Source organism: Podarcis gaigeae (assembly GCF_964106915.1).
Source record: "Podarcis gaigeae genome assembly, chromosome: 2".
In the NCBI taxonomy this organism is placed as follows: domain Eukaryota; kingdom Metazoa; phylum Chordata; class Lepidosauria; order Squamata; family Lacertidae; genus Podarcis; species Podarcis gaigeae.
The window spans coordinates 118,674,523-118,700,157 of record NC_139679.1 but is presented as its reverse complement, the minus strand read 5'-3'; the positions used below and the strand labels follow the sequence as shown (position 1 = coordinate 118,700,157).

General features: G+C 49.2%; 2 protein-coding genes across 6 annotated transcripts in view; both read right to left on the bottom strand.

Annotated features, from left to right (window-relative positions):
* Nucleotides 1-1,468: 1,468 nt before the first annotated feature.
* LOC310837584 (uncharacterized protein) overlaps nt 1,469-25,635 on the bottom strand; it is a 128,206-nt gene continuing 104,039 nt past the window's right edge. Inside the window, exons 2-4 of the mRNA XM_083724417.1 lie at nt 6,749-7,732; nt 3,446-3,566; nt 1,469-2,538 (exon numbers count right to left, since the gene is read on the bottom strand). Coding sequence (XP_083580543.1) covers nt 1,760-2,538; nt 3,446-3,566; nt 6,749-7,489 — 1,641 coding nt within the window. The 5' untranslated portion in view covers nt 7,490-7,732 and the 3' untranslated portion in view covers nt 1,469-1,759. The remainder of the gene's footprint in view (nt 2,539-3,445; nt 3,567-6,748; nt 7,733-25,635) is intronic.
* LOC310837599 (uncharacterized protein) lies at nt 13,109-21,909 on the bottom strand. Of its 5 annotated transcripts, none has more exons than XM_083724448.1 (4): nt 21,090-21,909; nt 17,694-18,454; nt 14,948-15,083; nt 13,109-13,919 (listed from the first exon to the last, which is right to left on the bottom strand). In XM_083724448.1, exons 2-4 carry the CDS (start codon nt 18,426-18,428, stop codon nt 13,192-13,194), a joined length of 1,599 nt encoding a protein of 532 aa, XP_083580574.1. In that variant the 5' UTR covers nt 18,429-18,454; nt 21,090-21,909; the 3' UTR covers nt 13,109-13,191. The 5 variants fall into 5 exon arrangements, with proteins under 5 accessions (XP_083580574.1, XP_083580576.1, XP_083580577.1 ...); XM_083724450.1 differs by having other exon boundaries at nt 13,109-13,916; XM_083724451.1 differs by having other exon boundaries at nt 17,703-18,454; nt 21,090-21,904.

Below are 25,635 nucleotides of genomic sequence, written 5' to 3'. Positions count from 1 at the left end.
CTTGGACCTGGTGTTTACCTCTACGGATGTTGGTCATCTGACACTTAAGTAAAAGCGAAACAAAAGAAGTGCCATGGTCAGACCACTTCCTGGTGCAACTGGACTTCTCCGCGACCCTTCCCCTCTGCAGGGAGGTGGGACCTTTCTTACAAAGTCAGCACAGGCATTTCTCTCCCACCCCCCCATTATGTGTGTTCGACTCATGCACGACCTCGTACAGTATATGGCGCCAGGAAACAAACAATTCAATTCAAACCCGGAAATGGTGGCAGGGAGCTGTAGAGGAGACCACATCAGCGGCTGCTTTTCTGCTCATCCTCCAGCCTCCAGCCAGCCCCAGAGCTTCAACTCTAGTTGCTGATATTTTTTGATACAGTATTTTTCGTCTGGATTCGAAGAGAATGTGGCACAGGGGGCATTTAAAGGGTGCTTAGAGGATTTCATGTCCCTGGAACGAAACCCGCGCGTAAGTGGGGAATCGTCTGGACCTGTGAAACAAAAACAAAAAAAGAGGGATTCTTTCCAGCACTTCAAATAGCCAGATTTGAAATCCCATTAGAACACCCAGGGAGAGTCAAGGAAAAACAGATTCCTCTCTCTGGATAGTTTTCCCAAAGTCGAGTTGGATGGGGTTCAGAGTCAGTGAAGACTCGCACAGAAGACCTTTTCCGGAAGGGTTCCACTTTGCTTTGTGCCTTTTGTAATACATAAGGGCTGCTGTGAATTCATTTTGACCCCACACACTGAAGGCTGGTCGATTAGGGCAACCTAAGCCTGCCCTCCTTCGGCACTCTGCTTAGTTACCACCCAGCCCAGCCCTGCCTTTAAGCTTTCTCCTCCTCCTGCCTTATATTGAGTCACACCACGGGGTCCATCTAGCTCAGCACTGTCCACACTGACTGGCAGCAGCTCTTGAGGGTTTCAGACCGGACTCTCTTCCAGCCCTACCCAAAAACGGCGGGGCTTGAACCTGGGAAATGCAAGGTCTGCCACTGAGTTACAGCTCCTGCTCTCTCAGTCTCAGTGTTGCCCCTTGTCAAGCTCAGCAGGGAAGAAGACAGGGAGGTGGGGGCAGTGAAGCTAGAATTAGCTAGCTCTGCCTGTCTTTGGCTCTCTGGCGCCACCTACTGTCAACCTCCCCACTTTCCAGCCTACCAACCCCAATGGGCAGCTCTGGGTGGATATTTCTTCCTGGTGGGTTATCTGAGGTTCGCTAAAGGCAAAATCACGACCAAAACTCATCTCCCAGATGAAGTGCTCATGCCGTTCTCCTCCCTGCGGCTTCTTCCGTGAGGTACACCTTCCCTGGAAATTCTTGTTGTTTATTCATTTAGTCGTGTCCGACTCTTCGTGACCCCCTGGACCAGAGCACGTCAGGCACTCCTGTCTTCCACTGCCTCCCGCAGTTTGCTCAAACTCATGCTGGTAGCTTCGAGAACACTGTCCCACCATCTCGTTCTCTGTCCTCCCCTTTTCCTTGTGCCCTCCATCTTTCCCAACATCAGGGTCTTTTCCAGGGAGTCTTCTCTTCTCATGAGGTGGCCAAAGTATTGGAGCCTCAGCTTCACGATCTGTCCTTCCAGTGAGCACTCAGGGCTGATTTCCTTCAGAGTGGATAGGTTTGATCTTCTTGCAGTCCATGGGACTCTCAAGAGTCTCCTCCAGCACCATAATTCAAAAGCATAAATTCTTCGGCGACCAGCCTTCTTTATGGTCCAGCTCTCATCCAGCAAAGCAGCCGTTGCGGCTGGGAAGGAGCTCATTCCGGCGGAAGCTCTTTCCAAGCTAAGCAATTGCACGTCTTCTTCCTGGTGTGGACTCTCTCGTGTTTCATGAGGTGGGATTTCTGGATGAAGCTCTTCTCGCAAGTGGAGCACTTGTAGGGCTTCTCGCCGGTGTGGGTCCTCAGGTGCACCGTGAGGTTGGTATTCTTGCTGAAGCTCTTCCCGCAGGCGGAGCACTTGTAGGGCTTCTCCCGGGTGTGGGTCCTCTCGTGGACGATCAGGTGACAAGGGCTGCGGAAGTTCTTCCCACAGGTGGAGCATTTGTGCGGCTTCTCCCCCGTGTGGATCCTCTCGTGGAAGACGAGGTCCGACTTCTGGCGGAAGCACTTCCCGCAGTAGGAGCACTGGTAGGACTTCTTCTTCCTCGTGTGGATCTGCTGGTGCCTCTTGAGATGGTCCTTGCGGCTGAGGACCTTCCCACACTCTGCGGACTGGTAGGACCCCTCCTGAGCATCATGCGTAATGGGGCCCTGCTGGAAAGCTTCCTTTGGGACGCTGAGGGAGTCTGATTTCTGCCCCCTGAGGCTCCCGTGGAAGGCCTCCTCATCCAACATGGAAATGGATCGATCCATCATCGCGCTCCCGAGGCCGTGGTCAGCCAGCTGCCCCCGAGGGCCATGCTCATCCTCAAAGGCTCCCTCTTCCCCGTGATCTTGAGGAAAGCTTTCTCTGGCTCTCCTTTGAGAAGGCTCCATGGGCTTTAGATCCTCAAGATGGTATTTTTTTTCTTTGCTTTCATCTCCTTGTCCATGATCTGGGGCAAATGAGAGAAAAAAGCCAGCTACTGTAAATAACGTTAACAGCTTAATTTTCGAAAATGGGCATGTTTCCTCAACATCAACTTCGTTGGACTGGTCATGTTGTGTGGATGCCTAATGATCGTCTTCCAAAGTGACTACTCTATTCCGAACTTTAAAATGGAAAGCGTAATGCTGGTGGTCAACAAAAGAGGTTTAAAGACTGTCTCAAGGCAAATCTAAAAAAGCTGGGAAACACTGGCCTGCGAGTGCTCCAACTGGAGAACAGCATTGCCAAAGGTGTCATGGGTTTTGAAGACGCTTGAACTCAGGAGGAAAGGGAGAAATGTGCTAAGAGGAAGACACGCTTGGCAAACCCTCACCATGATCAACTCCCACCCGGAAACCTATGTCCCCAATTTGGAAGGATGTGTGGATCCAGAATTGGCCTCCAAATTTAACTCACTGTTAAAACCGTGTTTCTGGAAGACAATCTTACTCGCCTATGAGTGATCACCAAAGAAGCTGCTGCTTATGTTGAATTATGTTGTGTATTTTTAGAATGGAGTTTTTCCTTTGGCAGTAGCTCTCATGTGATTGGCTGACTGTGGGTCACATGAGAGAGGCATTCCATTCTGTTGTGACTGTTATTCAAGTAACTGTCGTTTTTAACTGTTTTTCTGTCTTCTGTTTTTCTCCCTTCCAACGTTCCGATTCTATGAGCATCCAAGGACTCGAGGGCAAGGGAGCAGACTTACCCAGTGGCGTAGCGTGGGGGGTGCAGGGGGGGCCGGCCGCACCGGGCGCAACATCTGGGGGTTAGGGAAATCCACGGGTTAGGAGGCGCAAATCCATGGGTTAGGGGGCGCAAATTACTTGCCTTGCCCCGGGTGCTGATAACCCACACTACGCCACTGGACTTACCCAAAAGGACGGTTTCACCTCCTGGCTTAGTTTCCACGCACAGCTCCCTCGGTTTGAGGTCGGCCGAGGCCGGACCTGCCTCGGTAAAACTCACAGCCACCTCCACAAACGGCATCAGGATCTGGATGGAAGACAAAGTGCAAGATGAGGGGGGTGGGGATGACATGCTGTCAGAACTGCCCTAGGTCCCAGCTCACAAAGGACCAACGCCAGGTCGTTGTTATATATACAAAAGTCTTTATTGAAGTTCAGTTTCCATTTTAAAGCCTTGGCGCGCAGCTCTACGTCTTAAACTCTAGACCGCCGAAGCTCCGTCTGAATCTCCTCCCCTTCCACACCAGTTTAAGACTCTAGCCTTGCTCCGCCTCCTCCTTAGCTCCTTCCTCCTCTGGGCCCACCTGCCCGCTGGGGTCTCAGCCTTTCTGGACTCCTCTGACGCTGATTCCCTGGATTCACTCCCCACCCTCCAGCGGGCTTTAGGACCTGGTTCCCTATCCGGGCTACCTGCTGTGCCGCTCGCCTGTACATTTGAACTTGGCGCGCGCGCCCAGTCGGCAACCTTCCTTTCGACCGTTCCCTCGCTCCCCGATGGAGGCGTGGTCAGCCCTAACTCATCTTCTCTCTCTCCTGGAGGAGACGCTGGCCCTGATACCTGGGATTCTTCCCCCCCACTACGCTCTGGTGGGGAAGCTGGTCCTGACCTCCACCCGCTGCTCTGGGAGTCACCGCTGGCCCCTTGCTCCTGGCGCGTCCCCCCTGGGACCCCCCTTGCCCTGGCCATCGGCGCCCCCCTCTGGGAATCTTCCGATTCGCTGGAAAGGCTCATGGAATCTCTCGGGCCACTGTCATCTTCTCCCACGCTGCCCTCAGACTCCTCCCCTTCGCTCTCCATTTCCTCTCTTCCCTGTGCCTCTGCTCCTGAGCCCCTGACACATGCGTTTACTTGCCATTTACTACAAAAACGTCCCAGAGTTACTTTCGATTATGAAAGCATACAGGATACAAAATTTAAAATTGATTATGTCATCTGCATAATCTCCTCTTCTCCTATCATCTCCTCTTTTCCCTCCCTGCTGCAGACAGCTCAACAGTGGCTGGCGGCTGGAAAATGGTCTCTGGTTTTTCTCCCCATATACATAAAAAGGTAAGGCTGTCATCATGCAGCCCCCATTGGAGGATTTGTAGAGCCACACAACCAACCATCCTGGATTTGCATGAAGAAATGTGATTGGGAAAGTGACAAGTGAGCTTAGTAGTTACAATACTACTAATAATAATTTAATTATTTATACCCCACCCTCCTGGGCAGCTTACAACAGTGACCTAAGGTGGGAAGGGGAAACTAGGGGATTAATGTAGGGGGAATGACAGGGGAATGGTGAGTTGGGCACAGGGCTTAGTGACAGTGTATTGGAATAAGCATGTCTTGCTCACCTGCTGGGTTGTTTTTATTTTCATTATGTATTTTGTGGTTTTATATCTTGATTTTATTCTGAGAACCACCCTGAGACCCCCGGGTATATGGCGGTATATAAATTCAATATATTATTATTATTAATATTATTATTATTGCCTGATACATGGAGAGCGAGAGGCCAAACTGCACTGAGTTAATTTGAGTACGGTTTGCATTCCTAACTTTCATAAATGATCCTCCTGAGAGTTCCACAAGGTCAAACTACCCACCCTGGATTTGGGAGGGGCTATGTCCGATACCAAGGGACCCGGGTGGCGCTGTGGGTTAAACCACAGAGCCTAGGACTTGCCAATCAGAAGGTCGGCGGTTTGAATCCCCACGACGGAGTGAGCTCCCGTTGCTCGGTCCCTGCTCCTGCCAACCTAGCAGTTCGAAAGCACATCAGAGTGCAAGTAGATAAATAGGTACCGCTCCGGCGGGAAGGTAAACGGCGTTTCCGTGTGCTGCTCTGGTTCGCCAGAAGCGGCTTAGTCATGCTGGCCACATGACTCGGAAGCTGTACGCCGGCTCCCTTGGCCAATAAAGCGAGATGGGCACCGCAACCCCAGAGTCGGCCACGAATGGACCTAATGGTCAGGGGTCCCTTTACCTTTACCTTTATGTCCGATACCAGTTTTTTTTACTGCTTACCCAATTTTAATGCTCATCACTTCTTTCCAATTATATACTGTCACGGCAACACATCAGGGATCTGCAACTGTTTGTTTTGCTATTGTTGTGCTTTATGATACTGAAATTTGTGAATTAAAATCCCCCCTTTAAAAAAAAAATAAGATCTTGCCTTGTAGGCAGGGCCATAGCTAGGGGGTTGTGAGGTGGGCCCCCACAAGGGGCACAGGTAATGGGGGGGGCCCACAAAATCGGCTAAAATTATGTTCATAAATATAAATATTGATTATTGCCTCATAAGAAATGGTTTTTAAAATATTTTGTTGGAAGTCGCCCAGAGTGGCTGGGGAAACCCAGCCATATGGGTGGGGCAGAAATAAATTATTATTATTATTATTATTATTAATAATAATAATAGAGGGTGAATTGAATGGGGGGGTTGGAGGCGAGGTGGAAAGAAGAACTAATTTGTATGTGGCTAGGGGGCAAAATCTGGACAGTTCTGCCAGGGGCGCAAGATCACCTAGCTACAGCTCTGCCTGTAGGAATGGTCAAACTCCACATTGGCTACATAGGAGCTGCCTCATACAGAGTCAGTCTATTGGTCTACCTAGCTCAGTATTGTCAACACTGGCTGGCAGCAGCTTTCCACCATTTCAGGCAGCGGACATTCCCAGCTTCACCTGGAGACCAGGGAGTGAACTTTGTACCTTCTACATCTGCCTTGGGTGCAGGTTCCAATCCCTGGCATCTCTACCTAGGGCTGGGAACCTCTCCCAGTCCGAAAATTTATTTATTTACTTATTAGGTTTATATTCCGCCCTTCATCGAAAGGATGGTTCACAGAATAAAATACAAGACAAAACATACAAATAAGTACAGTGGTACCTCGGGTTAAGGACTTAATTTGTTCCAGAGGTCCATTCTTAACCTGAAACTGTTCTTAACCTGAAGCACCACTTTAGCTAATGGGGCCTCCCGCTGCTGCCGTGCCGCCGGAGCACGATTTCTGTTCTTATCCTGAAGCTAAGTTCTTAACCCGAGGTACTATTTCTGGGTTAGAGGAGTCTGTAACCTGAAGCGTATGTAACTTGAAGCGTATGTAACCCGAGGTACCACTGTATCCTAGAGAGCTGCTGCCAGCCCATGTCAAACAACACGGAGCTGAATGGACCGATGGTCTGACTCAGTGTGAGGCAGCTGTGAAACGGCCTCACCTGTTTCTCCTCTCTCTCGGCCTCTCGCTGCCTCATCAGGAAGTCCTCGGCCAGGGCCACCGCCTGGGTGCAGGTCTCAGGGCCGCGCTCCCTCACCCAGCTCTGCATTTCCTGGGGCAGGATGGCCAGGAGCTGCTCCAGAACCAGCAGCTCCAGGATCTGCTCCTTGGTGTGCTTCTCGACCCTTAACCACCCGTGGCAAAGCTCCCAGAGCCGGCTGTAGGCCCCCCTCGGCCCCTCGGCCTCCTGGTAGCAGAGGCGCCGGAAGTGCTGGCGCTGCTTCTCCCTCCGCATGGCGTCCTGCCACAAGATGGCCGCCTTCACTTTCCCATAATCCTCTCTGTCCCGGCCCTCCAGCCTGCTGAAGGCCCGCTCGGCTTCTCCCCGGAGGGCCGGCAGGAGCCAGGTCACCCACTCTTCCTGGGGCCAGCGGCAGGCTTCGGCTACTTGCTCGAAGGAGGCCAGGAAGACCTTGGCGTCATCCCAAGGGGTGGGCTCATCCGGCAACCATGGGGTCCCCCAGCTTGAGTGGGGCGACTCCACTGTCTTCAGGAACTCCGCCAACTGGGTTTCCCACCTCTGAAACTTTCCCTCATCCTCTTCCTGTTTGATCTGTTCTTCCGGCCTCCTTAGGTGGAATTCCCTGGCGCTCTTTGGTTGTGGGGTATGAAGGGCTGCTCCTGCCCCTCCAAACCCAGTCTTGACCATGCAGTTCACAGAGTCTTGCTCCTCCATTTTCATCCTGGGGACACCTTGGATGTGTTTGTGAGACTCTATAATGACAAGATGGTGACAGCAGTCACGAAATTAAAAGACGCCTGCTTCTTGGGAGAAAAGCAATGACAAACCTAGACAGCATCTTAAAAAGCAGAGACCTCACCTTGCCAGCAAAGGCCCATACAGTCAAAGCTATGGTTTTCCCAGTACAGTGATACCTCAGGTTAATAACTTAATTCGTTCTGGAGGTCTGTTCTTAACCTGAAACTGTTCTTAACCTGAAGCACCACTTTAGCTAATGGGGTCTCCTGCTGCCGCTGCACGATTTCTGTTCTCATCCTGAAGCAAAGTTCTTAACGCAAGGTAATATTTCTGGACAAAAAAAATTCCTTCCAGTAGCACCTTAAAGACCAACTAAGTCAGTTCTTGGTATGAGCTTTCGTGTGCATGCACACTTCTTCAGATACACACTTCACACAGATACAGATATGTGTATCTGAAGAAGTGTGCATGCCCACGAAAGCTCATACCAAGAACTGACTTAGTTGGTCTTTAAGGTGCTACTGGATGGAATTTTTTTTGTTTTGACTATGGCAGACCAACACGGCTACCTATCTGTAACTAATATTTCTGGGTTAGTGAAGCATATGTAACCTGAAGTGTGTGTAACCTGAGGTACCACTGTAGTAATGTATGGAAGTGAGAGCTGGACCATAAAGAAGGCTGATCGCCGAAGAATTGATGCTTTTGAATTATGGTGCTGGAGGAGACTTTTGAGAGGCCCATGGACTGCAAGAAGATCAAACTGATCCATTCTGAAGGAAATCAGCCCTGAGTGCTCACTGGAAGGACAGATCCTGAAGCTGAGGCTCCAAGACTTTGGCCACCTCATGAGAAGAGAAGACTCCCTGGAAAAGACCCTGATGTTGGGAAAGATGGAGGGCACAAGGAGAAGGGGACGAGAGAGGACGAGATGGTTGGACAGTGTTCTTGAAGCTACCATCATGAGTTTGACCAAACTGCGAGAGGCAGTGGAAGACAGGAGTGCCTGGTGTGCTCTGGTCCATGGGGTCACAAAGAGTCAGACATGACTAAACGACTAAACAACAATAATAATGACAAGAGCAAGTCAACAAGACAGAGCAAGACTCTTTTATGCAAAGGCGCGGGGGAAATATCAGAAACCTAATATTAGATCTAATAAAGGAAAGCATGGGAGACAGTTAAATGAGTTAAAAGATGTTTAAGGAGGGAGAGAGGTTTAGAAAAAGTATAAAATAGTGGAGCCTGGCAACTTATTATATCCGAAGAGAGTCAGGAGCTGCAAGGCAGGGAACTGATTGCATATATTTCTGAAGACATAAAATGAATGCATTTTAGGGAAAAGTGACAAGAAAAAGCTTTAAAGGAAATCTAGAACAAGTCAGAGCCCCGTCGAAGTACCTGCTCCCATTATTAAGCACCTTTTCCATCTATTTTTAATACTTATTCGGCTCTGTAGTGATAACATGGTTTCATTTTAGAAATGTTTTAAAAATTAACTATTTAAACACTGGTGTTCGTGGCATTTTGGGCACATAGATTGTACATTGATTGTGTACAGTAATAGAATCTGGTTCAGAAAGAGAAAGGTTAAAACAGCCAGCCGTACGTAATCCTAGACCATAGCTGTCAACTTTTCCCTTTTCTTGCGAGGAATCCTATTCAGAATAAGGGAATTTCCCTTTAAAAAGGGGAAAAGTTGACAGCTATGTCCTAGACCCCTTCAACCAGGTCTTACACCCCTGACTTGCATTTTCTCCAAAATAAAAAAGCCCTAGATGTATTCCTAATCTTTTCTCCACAGCAGAGCTGTTCCATCGTCCGGATCATTTTGGTTAGCCTTTCCCGAATCTTTCCTAGACTCGCACGTCTATTTTAGGTTGTGACATTAGGAGACAATGCAAAGAAATGATTCGAGGCGCCGCCCCATCGAGCCCCCCTCTGACCGCTTCATGAAATGATGTAACATTCCCCTCTTTCTCCCCACACCCCACTTTGGGGATCAATTGTTTTCCATCCCCCGCTTGCAGTTGAAAGCTGTAACTCACCAAGAAGCCGGCTCTTCCCCGGGAACCTGTCGCGCGCCCCCACCAAAACACACACACAATAGGCTTTCGAGAAGAAAAACTGACCGTAGAAGCTGGGGTGGGAGAGAGAAAGAACGTGTGAAAGGGCCGTTTCCGGAGGAGGAGACAGAGACGTAAGGAGGGGCGTCTGGTGTTGACATCCTCCTTGTTAGAGACCGGGGGAAAGGTGGCTGCGTAAAGACGCGCGTACGGGGGGGGGGGGGGAGATCGCGCACAAGCTTTCAGTGTTTTGCTCCTTTTGCAAAAAATGTAATGACTGAGTTTCTGGGGCTCTGGCAAGGCTCTCGGAGCGATTCACAGAATGCAAAGGATTAAAATGCAATTTTTGTTGGCATCTGTCGACAATGGAGTGCGCCTGGGGGGGGGGGTGAAGTCAAACGGATGGAGAATCGCAGCGCCTGCTGTGGCTGCAGAGATACGTAACTTGCAACTGCTGCCTCCTGTGTTTTTTAGCTGCACCGAAGTGACCACGCCCAGGTGCAAGCCTGGGCAGCGTGTGTGGAGGTCTTGGGCTGCCCAGACGACCAGACCCGCCTCTTGGCCTCACTGATGTGGTCCAGAGAAAAGCAGAGCAATACATCTGGGCAGACCTCCGGTGTGAAAGGAAAGCGGAACAAGGCGTTTGGCACCAGCAGGAGTTGCTAAAGGCACCATCCAATGTCCTTAGGTACTCCATTCCGGATTTGTCTAGGGTTTATTCCTTAGCCGTTTCTTCTCCCAAGCTGTTGCCATTAGTATATAAAGCCCTTCACAACTTGGGACCAGCTCACTTGCAATACCGTTTTGCCCCATATATGCCCACTCGGCACCTTCAACCTGCGGCGCAGACACTGCTACAAATGCCCCGTAACACTCGTTCAGCACTTGTAATAACTCCATCTTTCAGTGTGGCTCTTTGGGACTCCCTGCCTCTTGACACTGGGCAGGCAAGGCCTTCACTGTTCTTTTCAGCTCCTGCTCAAAACAGTCTTGTTTAGACAATCCTACCCGGATACATGGACGTGGGTGGTGCTGTGGGTTAAACCACAGAGCCTAGGACTTGCCGATCAGAAGGTCGGCGGTTCATATCCCCGCGACGGGGTGAGCTCCCGTTGCTCGGTCCCTGCTCCTGCCAACCTAGCAGTCCAAAAGGACGTCAAAGTGCAAGTAGATACCTTCCGGCGGGAAGGTAAACGGCGTTTCTGTGCGCTGCTCTGGTTCACCAGAAGCAGCTTAGTTATGCTGGCCACATGACCCGGAAGCTGTACGCTGGCTCCCTCGGCCAATAAAGTGAGATGAGCGCTGCAACCCCAGAGTCGGTCACGACTGGACCTAATGGTCAGCGGTCCCTTTTACCCAGATACATAGGATGTCAGTACGTGTTTTGATCTCTCTTCAGCTTCTTCTTGGTGCTAGCTATTTAGTTATTGGATGCTTCAGATAGCTGTTTTTACCTTTTTTTTTTTCTAAAATTTTTATTAATTTTCTACTTTACATTTTAAAGTATTCAAACAGTAATACCATAAAACGTCATATTAAAAGGCAATTAGAAATCATGACTATTCCTGCATTGCATGGGTTGACCTTCCAACTGTACAATTCCAAGGAAGGTAAATGGCGTTTCCATGTGCTCCGGTTTCCGTCAGTGTTCCGTTGTGCCAGAAGCAGTTTAGTTCTGCTGGCCACATCACTCGGAAAGCTGTCTGTGGACAAAGGTCGGCTCCCTCGGCCTGAAAGTGAGATGAGTGCCGCAATCCCATAGTCGCCTTTGACTAGACTTTAACCATCCTGGGGTCCTTTACCTTTTTTAAAAAAACAATTCCAGGCAGAGGGCCTTCTCGGTAGTGGCGCCCGCCCTGTGGAACACCCTCCCATCAGATGTCAAGGAAATAAACAACTATCTGATTTTCAGAAGACATCTGCAGGCAGCCCCATTTAGGGAAGTTTTTAATGTTTGATGTTTTGCCATATTTTTAATATTCTGTTGGGAGCCGCCCAGAGTGGCTGGGGAAACCCATCTAGATGGGTGGGGTATAAATAATAAAATTATTATTATTAGTATCCATGTTTGGAATGAGATGGAATGTGTCCCCTCCCGGCTTCAACCACATATCCACAGATACTGCCGCAGGCCATCTGAATCCAGCTCACATACCACATATAAGAGCATAAGAGCCTGGCAGCTGAAGAAGAAGAAGAGGTTGGATTTGATATCCCGCCTTTCACTCCCTTTAAGGAGTCTCAAAGCGGCTAACCTTCTCCTTTCCCTTCCTCCCCCACAACAAACACTCTGTGAGGTGAGTGGGGCTGAGAGACTTCAGAGAAGTGTGCCTGGCCCAAGGTCACCCAGCAGCTGCATGTGGAGGAGAGGGGAAGCGAACCCGGTTCCCCAGATTACGAGACAACTGCTCTTAACCACTACACCACACTGGCTCTCAGGCTGGATCAGGCCAAGGGCCCATCTAGTCCAGTATCCTTTTCTCACAGGGGCTGAGCAGATGACCTGATGGGAAGCCTGGAAGCTGAGTGTAGCAGCAAATCTCCCCTCCTGTAGTTTCCAGCGACTGGTATTCAGAAGCCTTACTGCCTCTGGGAATCACTCCAACAAAGCACAACTTCCTCTGAGAAACGTTTTAACATTGTTTATTGTTGTTGTTGCTTAAAAACCAACATACCAGCATGCAAGTTTATCCAGAGGAGAAGGATCTGTAAAGGACAGTTTGCTGCCTGCTTAAATAAATACGAGGTGAATATAACAGTACATAATGCTTTTTTAATAAAAAAATCAAGGAAAACTCTCTTTTTATGTAGTTTTTGCATAAGGTGGCTGCTGACACAAAACTTTTATATATCTGAAAAGCAGCTGGAATACTGCCTCCTTTGGCAATTTACCGCATTTTTTGCTCTATAAGACTCACTTTTTCCTTCCTAAAAAGTAAGGAGAAATGTGTGTGCGTCTTATGGAGTGAATGCAGGCTGCGCAGCTATCCCAGAAGCCAGAACAGCAGGAGGGATTCTGGCTTCTGGGATTCAGAATATTTTTTTCTTGTTTTCCTCCTCCAAAAACTAGGTGCGTCTTATGATCTGGTGCGTCTTATAGAGCGAAAAATACGGTAATTGCTTGCTGGAGAACTGGCAGGATATTTTCAAATGTTTGCTGTGCTCAGGATCTGTTCTGCTTCGATTCCAATTTTTGAAACAAACCCCACCTCCCACACACCGTCCAACTTCCAAGATGCATCGCCAGACTTTATTTAAAGTACAATGGAACCTTGGTTTTCTAGCATCTCGGAAGCCGAACGTTTCAGTTTTCTAACGTCGAAAATCCCGAAGTAATTGCTTCTGTTTTTGAACGTGCCTTGGAAGTTGAACGGCTTCTGCTGAGGTATTTTCCATTTTCTCCGTTCAAATTGCAGACCGCCCTTTGCGCCTTGGTTTTCAAACGTTTTGGAAGTCAAATGGTCTTCCGGAACGGATTACATTTGAAAACCGAGGTTCCACTGTAACAGGGTTTTGGTTTTTTTGCTAAACTCTGAGCATTTATACAGTTTCTCCACTGTGAGAGGGTTCTCAGACATGGTAGCTGTGACTGTTCTATGTGTGGGGAAAGTTTCGTTTTTATGATTTCTCCCCCGGGTGCATTTTCTTATGCGAAGTGAGATGGTCGCTCCGACTGAAGCTCTTGCCGCACTCCAGGCATTTATACGGCTTCTCCCCTGTGTGCATCCTCTGGTGGATAGTGAGGCGGTAACTCCGGCTGAAATTCTTCCCGCACGCCAAGCATTTGTAAGGCTTCTCTCCGGTGTGGATTCTCTGGTGTGAGGTGAGGTCCGTGCTCTGACTGAAGCTCTTCCCGCACTCGGCGCACATGTACGGCTTCTCCCCCGTGTGCGTCCTCTGATGTAAAGTCAGGTGGTCGCTCCGGCTGAAGCTTTTTCCGCACTCCAAGCAGGTGTAGGGCTTCTCCCCTGTGTGCGTTCTTTTGTGTGCGGTAAGGTTTGACACTTGGATGAAGCTCTTTCCGCACTCGGAGCACTTGTACGGCTTCTCACCCGTGTGGACTCTCTGGTGGGCCTTCAGGCTCGATTTGCAGCTGAAGCTTTTGCCACACACAAGGCACTTGTTCGGCCTCTTTCCCTTCTGCTGGCTGAGGAATTCGTGGAAGTTGCCGACCTGAATGGCAACGGACTTATTCCTCTTCTTCTCGTTTGGTTCCAGATTCCTTCTCAGCTGCCTGTTTGGCCTGCCTCGATCTTCAGAGTGCTCTTCCACTTCCTGATGCAGAAGTGTTTCTGAAGATGCCGTGTCTGGCTCCACCTCAATCTCGCCGACCCACACAGCTCCTGCTGGGATAAAGGCAAAGAACTAGCAAAAGAAGGGACATTTTGTCACATATGGTGGGAATGTAAAAAAGTGAACAACTTCTGGGAAACGATATATAATGAGATGAAAATGTGTTGAAATATACATTTATTAAGAAACCAGAAGCATTTTTACTTGGCATTGTAGGAGACGATAGAAACAGAAAGGACTGTAAGTTGTTTTTATATGCAATGACTGCAGCAAGAATATCACTGGCACAAAAATGGAAGCAAGGAGAACTACCGACAAAAGAAGAATGGGGGATGAAATTGATGGACTATGCAGAATTAGATAAACTAACAGGAAGGATTCGAAACCTGCGGGACCAGAGATTCTCAGAAGACCAGAGTAAATGTGCGGACTATTTGAAAAGTAATTGTGATGAACAGATCACACTAGTAGGTTTGCAAGAAGTTTTGTAAGGTGAATTATTTGAAATATTGCACAGAAGACAATGAGGTGAATTATTAGTTAAGGATAATTAAAGGTAATATGAAATTAAGAAATGCATAATGACAAAGAACGGAAAATCATCAGAGGCGTTGACGGAAGTCCAAAAATATTGTATAAGATGAGAAGTTACGCTGTATGAATGTTGGAATTACTATGTTAAAAAAATAATAAAAATGTATATAAAAAAGGCAAAGAACTAGCAAGAGTTCAAACCAAGAGACTCTAATTAGCAGAGGTGATCATTAGCAAATAGGTGAGGAATGGAAAAGCCCTCCAGATGCTGGTGAACTACAGCTCCCAGCAAGCACAGCCAATGGTCAGGTCTGGTGGCAATTATAGTCCAGCATCTAGAGTTCCACAATTCTGATCTACAAAGCAATAAAGCAGGGGTGACTCCCCAAATGTCTTGTCCTGTAAGCACTTGAAGATCGGGTCTTGGCTGACCACTTTATGAATTTTCTGCCTGTTGTAGCATCTAGCCCAGCTCTCTGCAATGTAGAGGTCAGCAACTACAGAGCGCTGAAGAACGTGGGCGCAAGCAAGGCTTGTCCCTCCTTACCCAGCAGGCCGGCCTCTTCCTCATCGATGTCGTCATCATATTCTTGCTTGGCCTCCCTGCACAGCTGCCTCTGCTCAACCTCAGATGGGGCCTGGCCTGCCTCAGAGGAACTCAGAGCTGCCTTCTCAAAGACCACCTGAAACAGCAGAGAAGAACCTTTTTGAGATCACAGTAGAGTTGGAAGGGTCTCCAACCCCACGTAATGCAGGAAACTCAGCTAAAGCTGGTGGCCACCCAACCTCTGCTTAAAAACCTCCAAGGAAGGAGAGTCCAAAACCTCCTGAAGGAGTCTGTTCCACTGTCAAACAGCTCTTAAGAAAGTTATTCTTGATGTTTCGTCGGAATCTCCTTCCTTGTAACTTGAATCCATTGGTTCGGGTCCTATTCTCCGGAGCAGGATAAAACAAGCTTGCTGCATCTTCCATGGGACAGCCCTTCAGATGTTTGAAGGTGGCTATCTCCTCTCCTCTCAGTCTCCTATATCAGGGATGAGGAACCTGTGAACCTCTGGTTTTTGCTAGACTAAATGTCCCATCATCCCCAAGCATTTAGAGCAGCGGTTCTCAACCTGTGGGTCCCCAGATGTTGTTGGACTACAACTCCCATCATCCCTGAGCTCTGGCCTTGCTAGCTAGGGGTGATGGGAGTTGTAGTTCAACAACATCTGGGGTTGTTGAGAAAGGCAGATTTAGAGAACTGGAAACTGAGGTGGCCTCTATGGCTAGCGGGACCTTTTACCAGCTATGGTCAGGAAGCCATTCTTGGACAGGGGTAGCCTGACCACAGTGATCCAAGCGTCGATAGCCTCCAGACGCAATTACCGTATTTTTCGCCCTATAGGACGCACTTTTCCCCCTCCAAAAATGAAGGGGAAATCTGTGTGTGTCCTATGGGGCAAATGCAGGCTTTCGCTGAAGTGTGCTTCAGGAAGCTATCAGCAAGCCTGGGGAGCCCGCACTTCAGAAAGACATCCGCGGCTTGGGGGGGGGGAAATAATTTCCCCCCCTTTATTTCCCCCCCCCCAAAAAAACCTAGGTGCGTCCTATGGGCCGGTGCGTCCAATAGGGCGGAAAATACGATATTTCAATGTGCTCCATCTTGGGCCTGGTCTGGAGGCTCCAGCTGGTGTAAAATGCGGACTGTTGATGGGGACAGACTACCGCCAGCACATATTCCCTGTTGAAGTTCCAGTGCTCCCTAAAGACATTTTTTAAAAAAAATTATAGCAGGCAGTTTAAGTCTGATTTTATACTTTTAACTGATGTTTACCTTTCCTGTACTGTATCTTAGAAAACCACTTAGAGACTATTGCATTTAAGCAGCATATAAATGGCTTAAATAAAAACAAGCAAGCAACATGGCCAGGAAGGTGAGTAATAAGGGGTTAATTATTCTCCCCCCCCCAAAAAAAAAAACCACCAAAAATCCTGAAGGACAAATTAAGATTGAGTTTCCCTAGAAAATAGAACTCCTTATAGAGGAAAACCTAATGGAGTAGTTGCATTTATAATTTATGGTTTTTATTTATTGCACCTTTTCCTCCAAGGGGCTCGAGGTGGCGTAAATGGATCTTCCCCATCTCATTTAACCCCCACAACAACCCTGTGAGGTAGGTTAGGGTGAGAGACAGTGACTAGCCCAAGGGTACCCAGAAAACGTGCTGTGAATTCATGGCATGCTGTATGTTGAAGGAAAATTATATGAAAATGATGTACTGTTGGTATTTAACACCAAGCAAGTTAGCAAATGAGAAGTGGGTGGCGCTGTGGGTTCAACCACAGAGCCTAGGACTTGCTGATCAGAAGGTTGGCGGTTCAAATCCCTGCAACGGGGTGAGCTCCCGTTGCTCGGTCCCTGCTCCTGCCAACCTAGCAGTTTGAAAGGATGTCAAAGTGCAAGTGGATAAATAGGAACTGCTCCGGCGGGAAGGTAAATGGCGTTTCTGTGCACTGCTCTGGTTCACCAGAAGCGGCTTAGTCATGCTATCCACATGACCCGGAAGCTGTACGCCGGCTCCCTTGGCCAATAAAGCGAGATGAGCGCCGCAACCCCAGAGTCGGTCACGACTGGACCTAATGGTCAGGGGTCCCTTTACCTTTAAGTTAGCAAATATCAGGTACAAATATCCATTGGAAATGTAAAGAAAAAGAAGGCACCTTTTATCATATGTGGTGGACGTGTAAGGTAATTCTGGGAAATGATATATAATGAATTGAAAAAAATATTTAAAATAACCAGAGGCTTTTCTATTCGGAATTTTAAAGGTTACCCAGCGAACTTCATCATGGCCGAGTGGGGATTTGAACCCTGGTCTCCCAAGTCCCAGTCTGACACTCTAACCCATGGGAAGGCAAACTAAGGCCCGGGGGCCGGATCCGGCCCAATCACCTTCTAAATCTGGACCGTGGATGGTCTGGGAATCAGCGTGTTTTTACATGAGTAAAATGTGTGCTTTTATTTAAAATGCATCTCTGGGTTATTTGTGGGGCAAAGGAATTTGTTAATATTTTTTCCCCAAAATATAGTCTGACTCCCCACAAGGTCTGAGGGACAGTGGACCGGCCCCCTCCTGAAAAAGTTTGCTGACCCCTGCTCTAACCCCTTCGCCACGCTAGCTCTCCAGGGTTGTGAGTTTGAGCCTCACCCGGAGCATACGTCGTCCCACACTGCTGTTGCACTTTCAACACCACCAACTTCAATATGTCTCATCTGCAACCAGACAACGAACTCTGCCAAGTGGCCTCACCTGGCTTACCTGCCTCTCGGCCTCTCGCTGCCTCAGCAGGAAATCCTCCGCTAGGGTGACAGCTTGGCAGCAAGTCTCCGGGCCACAATCCCTCACCCAGCCCTGGATCTCTGGCGGCAGAATGGCCAGGAACTGCTCCAGGATCAGCAGCTCCAGGATCTGCTCCTTGGAGTGCCTTTCAAATCTCAACCACCTGCGGCAGAGTTCCTGGAGCCGCCTGTAAGCCCCTCTCGGCTCCTCGGCCTCCTGGTAGCAGAAGCGCCGGAAGCGCTGCCGGTTCTTCTCCCGCTTCATGGCATCCCCTCGCAAGATGGCCGCCTTCACTTTCCCATAATCCTCCCTGTCTCTGGCCTCCAAGCTGATAAAGGCCCGCTCGGCCTCTCCGCTGATGGCCGGCAGGAGGTGGGCCGTCCAGTCCTCCGTGGGCCACCGGCAGGCTTCGGCCACTTGCTCGAAGGAGGCCAGGAAGGCCTTGGCGTCGTCCCAGGGGCTGGGCTCTTCTGGTGGCAGAGGGGATGCCCAGCACACTTCTTTGGGGGTCTCCACCGTCCTCAGGAACTCCCGCCACTGGGCTTCCCAGTGATGGAGGGAGTCCTCGGCCGGTTCCTGCTTCACGGCTCCCCGGGGTCTCCTCTGCAGGAATTCCCCAACACCCCTAGCTTGGAGGACGTGAAGGGCTTTTCCTTTTCCTTCTGCTGAGGTGGGACCTGCAAGTTCTTGCTCCTCCATTTCCATCCCTCGCGCAAAAGAGGTGCGTCGACCTACAAAAATGGAGGAAGAGATCAACGAGAAAGGAAAAGCAGAATGAGCTCAAGATGGTCTTCATCGGATCCCAGAACTCTTAAAGAGTCAGGAAGAAGCAAAGGGGCTTATGAGCTTCCCCCTCTCTTTGTTGTATCCCCACAACAGAGGTAGGTTAGGATGAGCAACTGCGGCTGGTTGGCAGCCATCTTGTCTCGAGAGACAATGGAGTGCGCCTCCGTGGGTGAGGTCAAACTGCTACGTTAACAGCACCGTCAACTTTCCCCTTCTTTTAAGGGAAATTCCCTTGCTCTGAATAGGATTCCTCGCAAGAAAAGGGGAAAGTTGACAGCTATGCACCGAAGTGACCTCCCCGGGGTGCAAGCCTGGACAGCGTTTCTGAAGATCCTGGGCTGCCCAGACAACAAGACCCGTCTCTCGGCCTCACTGATGCGCTCCACAGGAAAGCAGAGCTTGGAAGGAGGCAAACAAGGCCCTATCCAGCCCCATTAGGGACTCAGGATTTGTGTGGGGTTTGCTCCTGGCTCTTTTCTTCTCCTGAATATTTCCCGCAAGGCAGCAGAGGTTTAGGATCAGAGCTTTCCTTCCCCTAGATCGGCTGCCTTCCCAGGTGGGGGAGCCCCATCTGCCCCTCACTTCCCTCTCTCTACAGCATGTGCAGAAACCAGCTTCTTGACTGTTGGGCCCATTCTTGGTCTCATCTGTTCCATGGAGCCTGACTTTACTTGCAGGAGAAGCCCCTAACTCACCGAGGGTTTGAGACCCATCGGCTACGCTCACCTGGTTTAGTCGGCCAGTCAAATGCATTTCCCAGGATTGCATCTGCTGTTGCATGCTGACAGCTTTTTAAATTGTTTTATTATGATTTTCAATGCAAAATTACAACAAAAGTTACAAACATTGAATCCAAAATAAAACAGTACAAACAAGAAAAGCAAAACAAAACACAGAGAAAAAAAACACACAAAAAGCAAACAAACCACACATCTACAAATAAAACGATATCATCATTCTAATCTAGTCATTACATAAAAAGGTAAAGGTACCCCTGCCCATCAGGGCCAGTCTTGACAGACTCTAGGGTTGCGCGCTCATCTCGCTCAAGAGGCCGGGAGCCGGCGCCATCCAAAGACACTTCCGGATCACATGGCCAGCGTGACTAAGCTGCATCTGGCGAGCCAGGACCAGCGCCGCACACAGAAACGCCGTTTACCTTCCCGCTAGAAAGCGGTCCCTATTTATCTACTTGCACTTAGGGGTGCTTTCGAACTGCTAGGTAGGCAGGAGCTGGGACCGAACGACAGGAGCTCACCCCACCGCGGGGATTCGAACCGCCAACCTTTCGATTGGCAGGTCTTAGGCTCTGTGGTTTAACCCACAGCGCCACCCGTGTCCCATTACATACATAAACACATATTGACTTCCTTCCTTTATTCTAAGACCTCAAAATTTTTACTCTTTCTAAGTTGTTGTGTCTAATACGGATTACCTCTATCTTTATACTTTTTACACCATTTTTCTCTTTCTTTATCCCTGCAAAGCATCATTCACTACATACCGATAGGCTTACTCCAGAACAATGTTTTTTTCATATACTCTTTAGTACATCCCCATTTTTTAAATAATTTTTGGTCCGATTGTCCCCTTATGAATGCTGTGAGTCTTGCCAGATTTATATACAAGAAAGAAGATTCCACCTAAACATTAGGAAGAACTTCCTGACAGTAAGAGCTGTTCGACAGTGGAATTTGCTGCCAAGGAGTGTGGTGGAGTCTCCTTCTGTGGAAGTCTTTAAGCAGAGGCTTGACAACCATATGTCAGGAGTTCTCTGACGGTGTTTCCTGCTTGGCAGGGGGTTGGACTCGATGGCCCTTGTGGTCTCTTCCAACTCTATGATTCTATGATTCTATATATTCACGAAATTTAATTTGCCATTCTTTCATTGATGGAATTTTTCTCCCTTTCCAATTTTTTGTTATGAGCATCCTGGCAGCTGTTGTCGCGTAGAGGAATACTTTCCTATGATTGTCAGGAATATCGTTTGTGATTATACCTAAAAGGAATGCCTCCGGTTTTTTAAACATATTTTAAACATATTTTTGATTTCTTCATATATTTCATATATTATTTTAAACAATTGTGGAATGAAATATATGCATGCTGACAGCTTCTAGGAGCCACAGGTGAGAGCCGAGTGCAGGTTGGGGACCAAAGGTGGGGAAACTACCCCAGGAGCATGACATGCCCCCACCAGAGGTACCACCCCTCCCCTTATACACAAAACTAAAAATAAAAAAAATCACATCTACTTTCCCTCTGGTCCTGCCCATCACCCTTGGCATTGGCCCCTAGGAGACAGCTGCAAAGGGATGGCACCCCATGAGCTGAAACAAAGCGCCCCCTCCCACCTGCCCTAAGAGAAATAAACGCTGCCTGGAATATCCACCCACTTGGGTCTTCTGCGCTTGTCAAATCAGGGAGCAGCTGAGTGGAAAAGGAGACCTGACACTGGGATGCAAAAAAAGAGAGAAGGAAATAGGATGTGTGATGAGTTTGGAGGTCCTTGAGGAGCCCCCTCCCCTTTTCTGCTTCCCACCCCCTTTATTGGAACCAGCTTCCCCCCATCCTTTTTACCCGGTCAGCTGTCCATGCACCTTCCAAAATTCAGGATTTTTTTTTCTGCCCTCCACTCTCTCCTGCAGCTGCAAAAGGAGGCCAGGGGTGCAGCAACAACACCCTCCTTTTCCCACCCCCTTCCTTAATGCTCCTTGGCATCCCTTTCCTGCTCTTTCTAGGAAAGCAACACTCTGTCAGCTTAACCCTTTGGAGGAAAGCCCCGTCAGGGCTGCAAGGCTCCCAAACTGCAGGAAGGAGAAGAGAGTGTGACAGTTTAGTGTGGCAGTTTTCAAAGGATCTGCATTTTCCAGGCAGTAATTCAGTCCCCAGCATCTTAAAGATATTTTTCTGCTGGATCAAGCCAATGTATTGCAAACGTCACCGTGCGCACTACATAAGAACTATGAATACTGGGGGAATACGTGCATCTCCCTGTGAATCAAAGTTTCTTTTTGGTTTTGGTTTTTCGTTGCTAGTCCTCATGATAGTGAAGCTGTGCGTGTCAGCATTCTGGCTACTGTTGGTGACATCTCCCTCGCTTCCTGCAGTTTCCAGCAAGCATTACGGCCTCCAACTGTGACTAGTTGCCATCAATAGCCCTTGTCCTCCAGGTATTTGTCTAATCCTCTCTTAAAGCTATCTAAGTTGGGACTCTTGTGGGAGTCCCTCGGTCCAGTATATCTGAAGGAGCGTCTCCACTCCCATCTTTCTGCCTGGACACTGAGGTCCAGCGCTGAGGGACTTCTGGCGGTTCCCTCACTGTGAGAAGCGAAGTTATAGGGAAGCAGGCAGAGGGCCTTCTTGGTGGTGGCACCCGCCCTGTGGAACGCCCTCCCACCAGATGTCAAAGAGAACAACAACTACCCGACTTTAAGATGACATCTGAAGGCAGCCCTGTTTAGGGAAGCTTTTAATGTTTGAGGCATTATACCTCGGGTTAAGTACTTAATTCATTCCGAGGTCCATTCTTAACCTGAAACTGTTCTTAACCTGAAGCACCACTTTAGCTAATGGGGCCACACGATTTCTGTTGCTGCCACACGATTTCTGTTCTCATCCTGAAGCAAAGTTCTTAACCCGAGGTAATATTTCTGGGTTAGCAGAGTCTGTAACCTGAAGTGTATGTAATCTGATGTACCACTGTATTTTAATATTGTGTTGGAAGCCGCCCAGAGTGGCTGGGGAGACCCAGCGAGATGGGTGGGGTATAAATAATAAATTGTTGTTGTTGTTGTTGTTGTTATAGCTCAACTGTGCACCGTGAGAAGTCCTTTCTTTTATCTGTCCTGAGTCTTCCAACCTTCAGCATTATGGGATGTCCGCAAGTTCCAGTGCTACAAAAAGGTGGGAGAAAGTTCTCTCTATCCAACTTCTCAAACATCCATCTTCATTGTAAACGGATGGGGTAGCAAGGGGAAGAGGGAAAAGCTTGGGCCTCATTCACACCATGGGTTTAAGGCTCTATGTTGGCTTGTGTTTGTCTCCAGGGACAATGGAGTGCGCCTCCGGGGGTGAAGCAAAACTGCTTCGTTAACAGCACGAAGGTGACCTCCCGGAGTCACAAGCCTGGGCAGTGACCCCCCACCACACACACACAGAAACCTCACTGATGTGGTCCAAACGAAAGCAGAGCAAGATGTTTGGCACCAGCTTGGAAGGAGGCAATCGAGGCCCCATGCAACCACCTCAGGGACTCCCCTCTGGATTTGTGAAAGGGTTTACTCCTGAGCCTTTTCTATTCCTGAAGGCACCCTGTGAGGCAGCAGAGCTTTAGGATCAGAGTTTTCCTTCTCCTAGATGGGCTCCCTGCAGCACATGCAGAAACCATCTTCTCAGCTGTGAGACTCACTCCTGGTCTCACCTGCTCCATCCGCCACAGTCTGTCTTTGCATGCAGGGGAAGTCCCTAACTCACTGAGGGTTTGAGACCTATCGGCTGCCCTCGCTTGATTTAGCCAGCCAGTTGGAGCCGTTTCCTGGGATCGTGGCCGCTGTCGCATGCTGACGGCTTCTAGGAGCCATAGGTGAGATTGAGCCAAGTGCAGGTGGGGACCAAAGGTGGACAAATGACCCCGGAAGGAGCAGGACTTGACCTCCACCAGAGGTACCACCCCTCCCCTTAAAGCGCGAAGATACTGCATTATCACGGCTGCCCACAAAGAATTCTGGGAGATGTGGTTTGTTAAGGGTGTTGGGAGTTGTTAGGAAAGATCTCCTGTTCCCTACACAGAACTACAATTCCCAGAGTTCCCTGGGAAGAGGAATGAATAATTGAAGCACTTTGGGGACTCCTCACAATTCTCAGCACCCTTAGCCTACAGCTCCCAGAATACTTGGGGGGGGAAGCCATGACTCTTTAAAGTGGTATCATAGCGATTTAAGCATAGGGGATGAATGTGGCCACCAGAGACACAAGTTCTGCAGCAGAATTCCTCTTTTCAGCCATGGTGATTGGTGTCCTTTGGGGTTGATAAGGTAGAAAACAGGAAGCCCAACAGTAGTAGCTGGGCCTCCCCAGCCACCCTGGGCAGCTCCCAAAATAATAATAATAATAATAATAATAATAATAATAATAATAATAATAAAAATAATAAAGTGATAAAGTGATAAAACATAAAACATTAAAAACTCCCTAAACAGGGCTGCCTTCAGATTTCTTCTAAAAGTCAGATAGTTGTTTATTTCCTTGACATCTGATGGAAAGGCATTCCACAGGGCGGGTGCCACCACCGAGAAGGCCCTCTGCCTGGTTCCCTGTAACCTCACTTCTCTCAGGGAGTGAACTGCCAGAAGGCCCTCGGCGCTGGACGTCAGTGTCTGGGCAGAACGATGGAGGTGGAGACGCTCCTTCAGGTATACTGGGCCGAGGCCGTTTAGGGCTTTAAAGGTCAGCACCAACACTTTGAATTGTGCTTGGAAACGTACTGGGAGCCAATGTAGGTCTTTCAGGACTGGTATTATATAGCCTTGGCGGCTGCTCCCAGTCACCAGTCTAGCTGCCGCATTCTGGATTAATTGTAGTTTCCGGGTCACCTTAAAAGGTAGCCCCACATAAAGTGTATTGCAGTAGGTGGCACTAGAGGCAATGGCACCTGTCAGGGTTTCAGGGACAGAGAGCGAGGGGGAGGGGTCCCAGGGCGACGAGGAAGAGGACGACGATGACCCGAGGTTGTCAGTGAGTCCGTCAAGTGAATCCGAGGATTCCCAAAAGGGAGCCCCCCTGGTCAGGCCAAGGGGCAGTAGAGAGGGAGGCAGTCAGAAGCAGGGGAACGAAGGGGGAATCCCCAGTGGGGGCTGGAGATCGGGACCGGCCTCTCCGTTGGAACGGAGTGAAGGGGGTGGAGTTGCCAGTGTGTCAGAAAGAGCAGAACAGGAAGCAGAGAGGGGAAGGAGTTCGGAGCAAAACGTCCTGCCGGAAGGGGAGGAGTGTAGTACCGAGAGTAGCGTAACGGTCGAAAGGAAGGTCAGAGGCAACGTACGCGCGCCAAGTTCAAATGTGGAGGCGCGTGGAAATGAGGAGAGCCCTGAGGAGGAGCCTGGTCCCAAAGCACGAAGGAGGGGGGAGCAGGCGGCAGAAGACTCAGCCTCGGGGGAGTCCCGGAGGGAGGGAGCACAGGGGGGCAGGAAGACCCTGCGGAAAAGGAAAGAGAGGAAAAGGTGGAGCAGTACAAGCCTCTTAAGCTGGTGCAGGGGCGGGACTGACTCAGAGGGGACTTCTAACATCTAAGGGTAACAGATGCGGAGCCACGGAGCTTGGATGTAACGACAACAATGTTCTTCAATAAAACCTTTTGTATATAACTTGGACTGGACTTTGGTCTCTTGTGAGCTGGGACCTCGGGTGGCTCTGACAGCACCTAATTTTAGTTTTCTCTCCATCTTCTGCTTCCCTGTTGAGTTCATTAAGGGGCAGCACTCAGTGAGGAAAAGGAAGGTGACAGCCAGGGCCACCTTCCGGACAGGATGACAGGTTTTTGTGGGCTAGTTGTGGGCAGATTGAGGTTGGTGGGGCAGTGCCCCATTGGCTCTCACGAACCAGCTTCCATTGCCACTCTAGAGGCGGCAGTCCTAGGCTCGACTGAGAAATGGGCCTGGACTAAGGCCACTTCTTATGAACATTTGTCACCCGCTCTGCTCCTAGAATTGCAGTGTTGGAAGGAAAGGGACCCCAGGGTCATCTAGTCCAGCCCCTGCAATGCAGGAATCTCAAATAGATCATTCATGACAGATGGCCATCCAACCTTGGCTTAGAAACCTCCACGGAAGGACAGTCCGCCACATCATGAGGGAGTCTGTTCCGCAGCCAAACAGCAACATCTGGAGGGTCAAAGGTTCACCACACAACAGGGAGGCACAAGCAAGCTCAGGGAATCCTAAATTCTGCAGAAGCGCAAAGTATCTTTAGAGGAGAAAAATCTCTTAACTGAGGGGGCCGGGGAGGAGATGACCCAAAACATCTCAGTGAAAACTGGGAATGCTCAAGGACCACAGAATGTTGACTGTTGGAGAGCATTAGAACGGAGTAGTGGTACCTCGGATTACAGACGCTTCAGGTTACAAACTCC

Coding starts and splice junctions, on each gene's coding strand:
- LOC310837599 (XM_083724448.1), bottom strand. CDS start 18,428: ATGGAAATGGAGGAGCAAGAACTTGCAGGTCCCACCTCAGCAGAAGGA. Junction 15,084..17,693: donor CCGAGAGGCAGGTAAGCCAG/GTGAGGCCACTT, acceptor CTGCTGTTTCAG/GTGGTCTTTGAGAAGGCAGC. Junction 13,920..14,947: donor GGAAGAGGCCGGCCTGCTGG/GTAAGGAGGGAC, acceptor CCTTTATCCCAG/CAGGAGCTGTGTGGGTCGGC.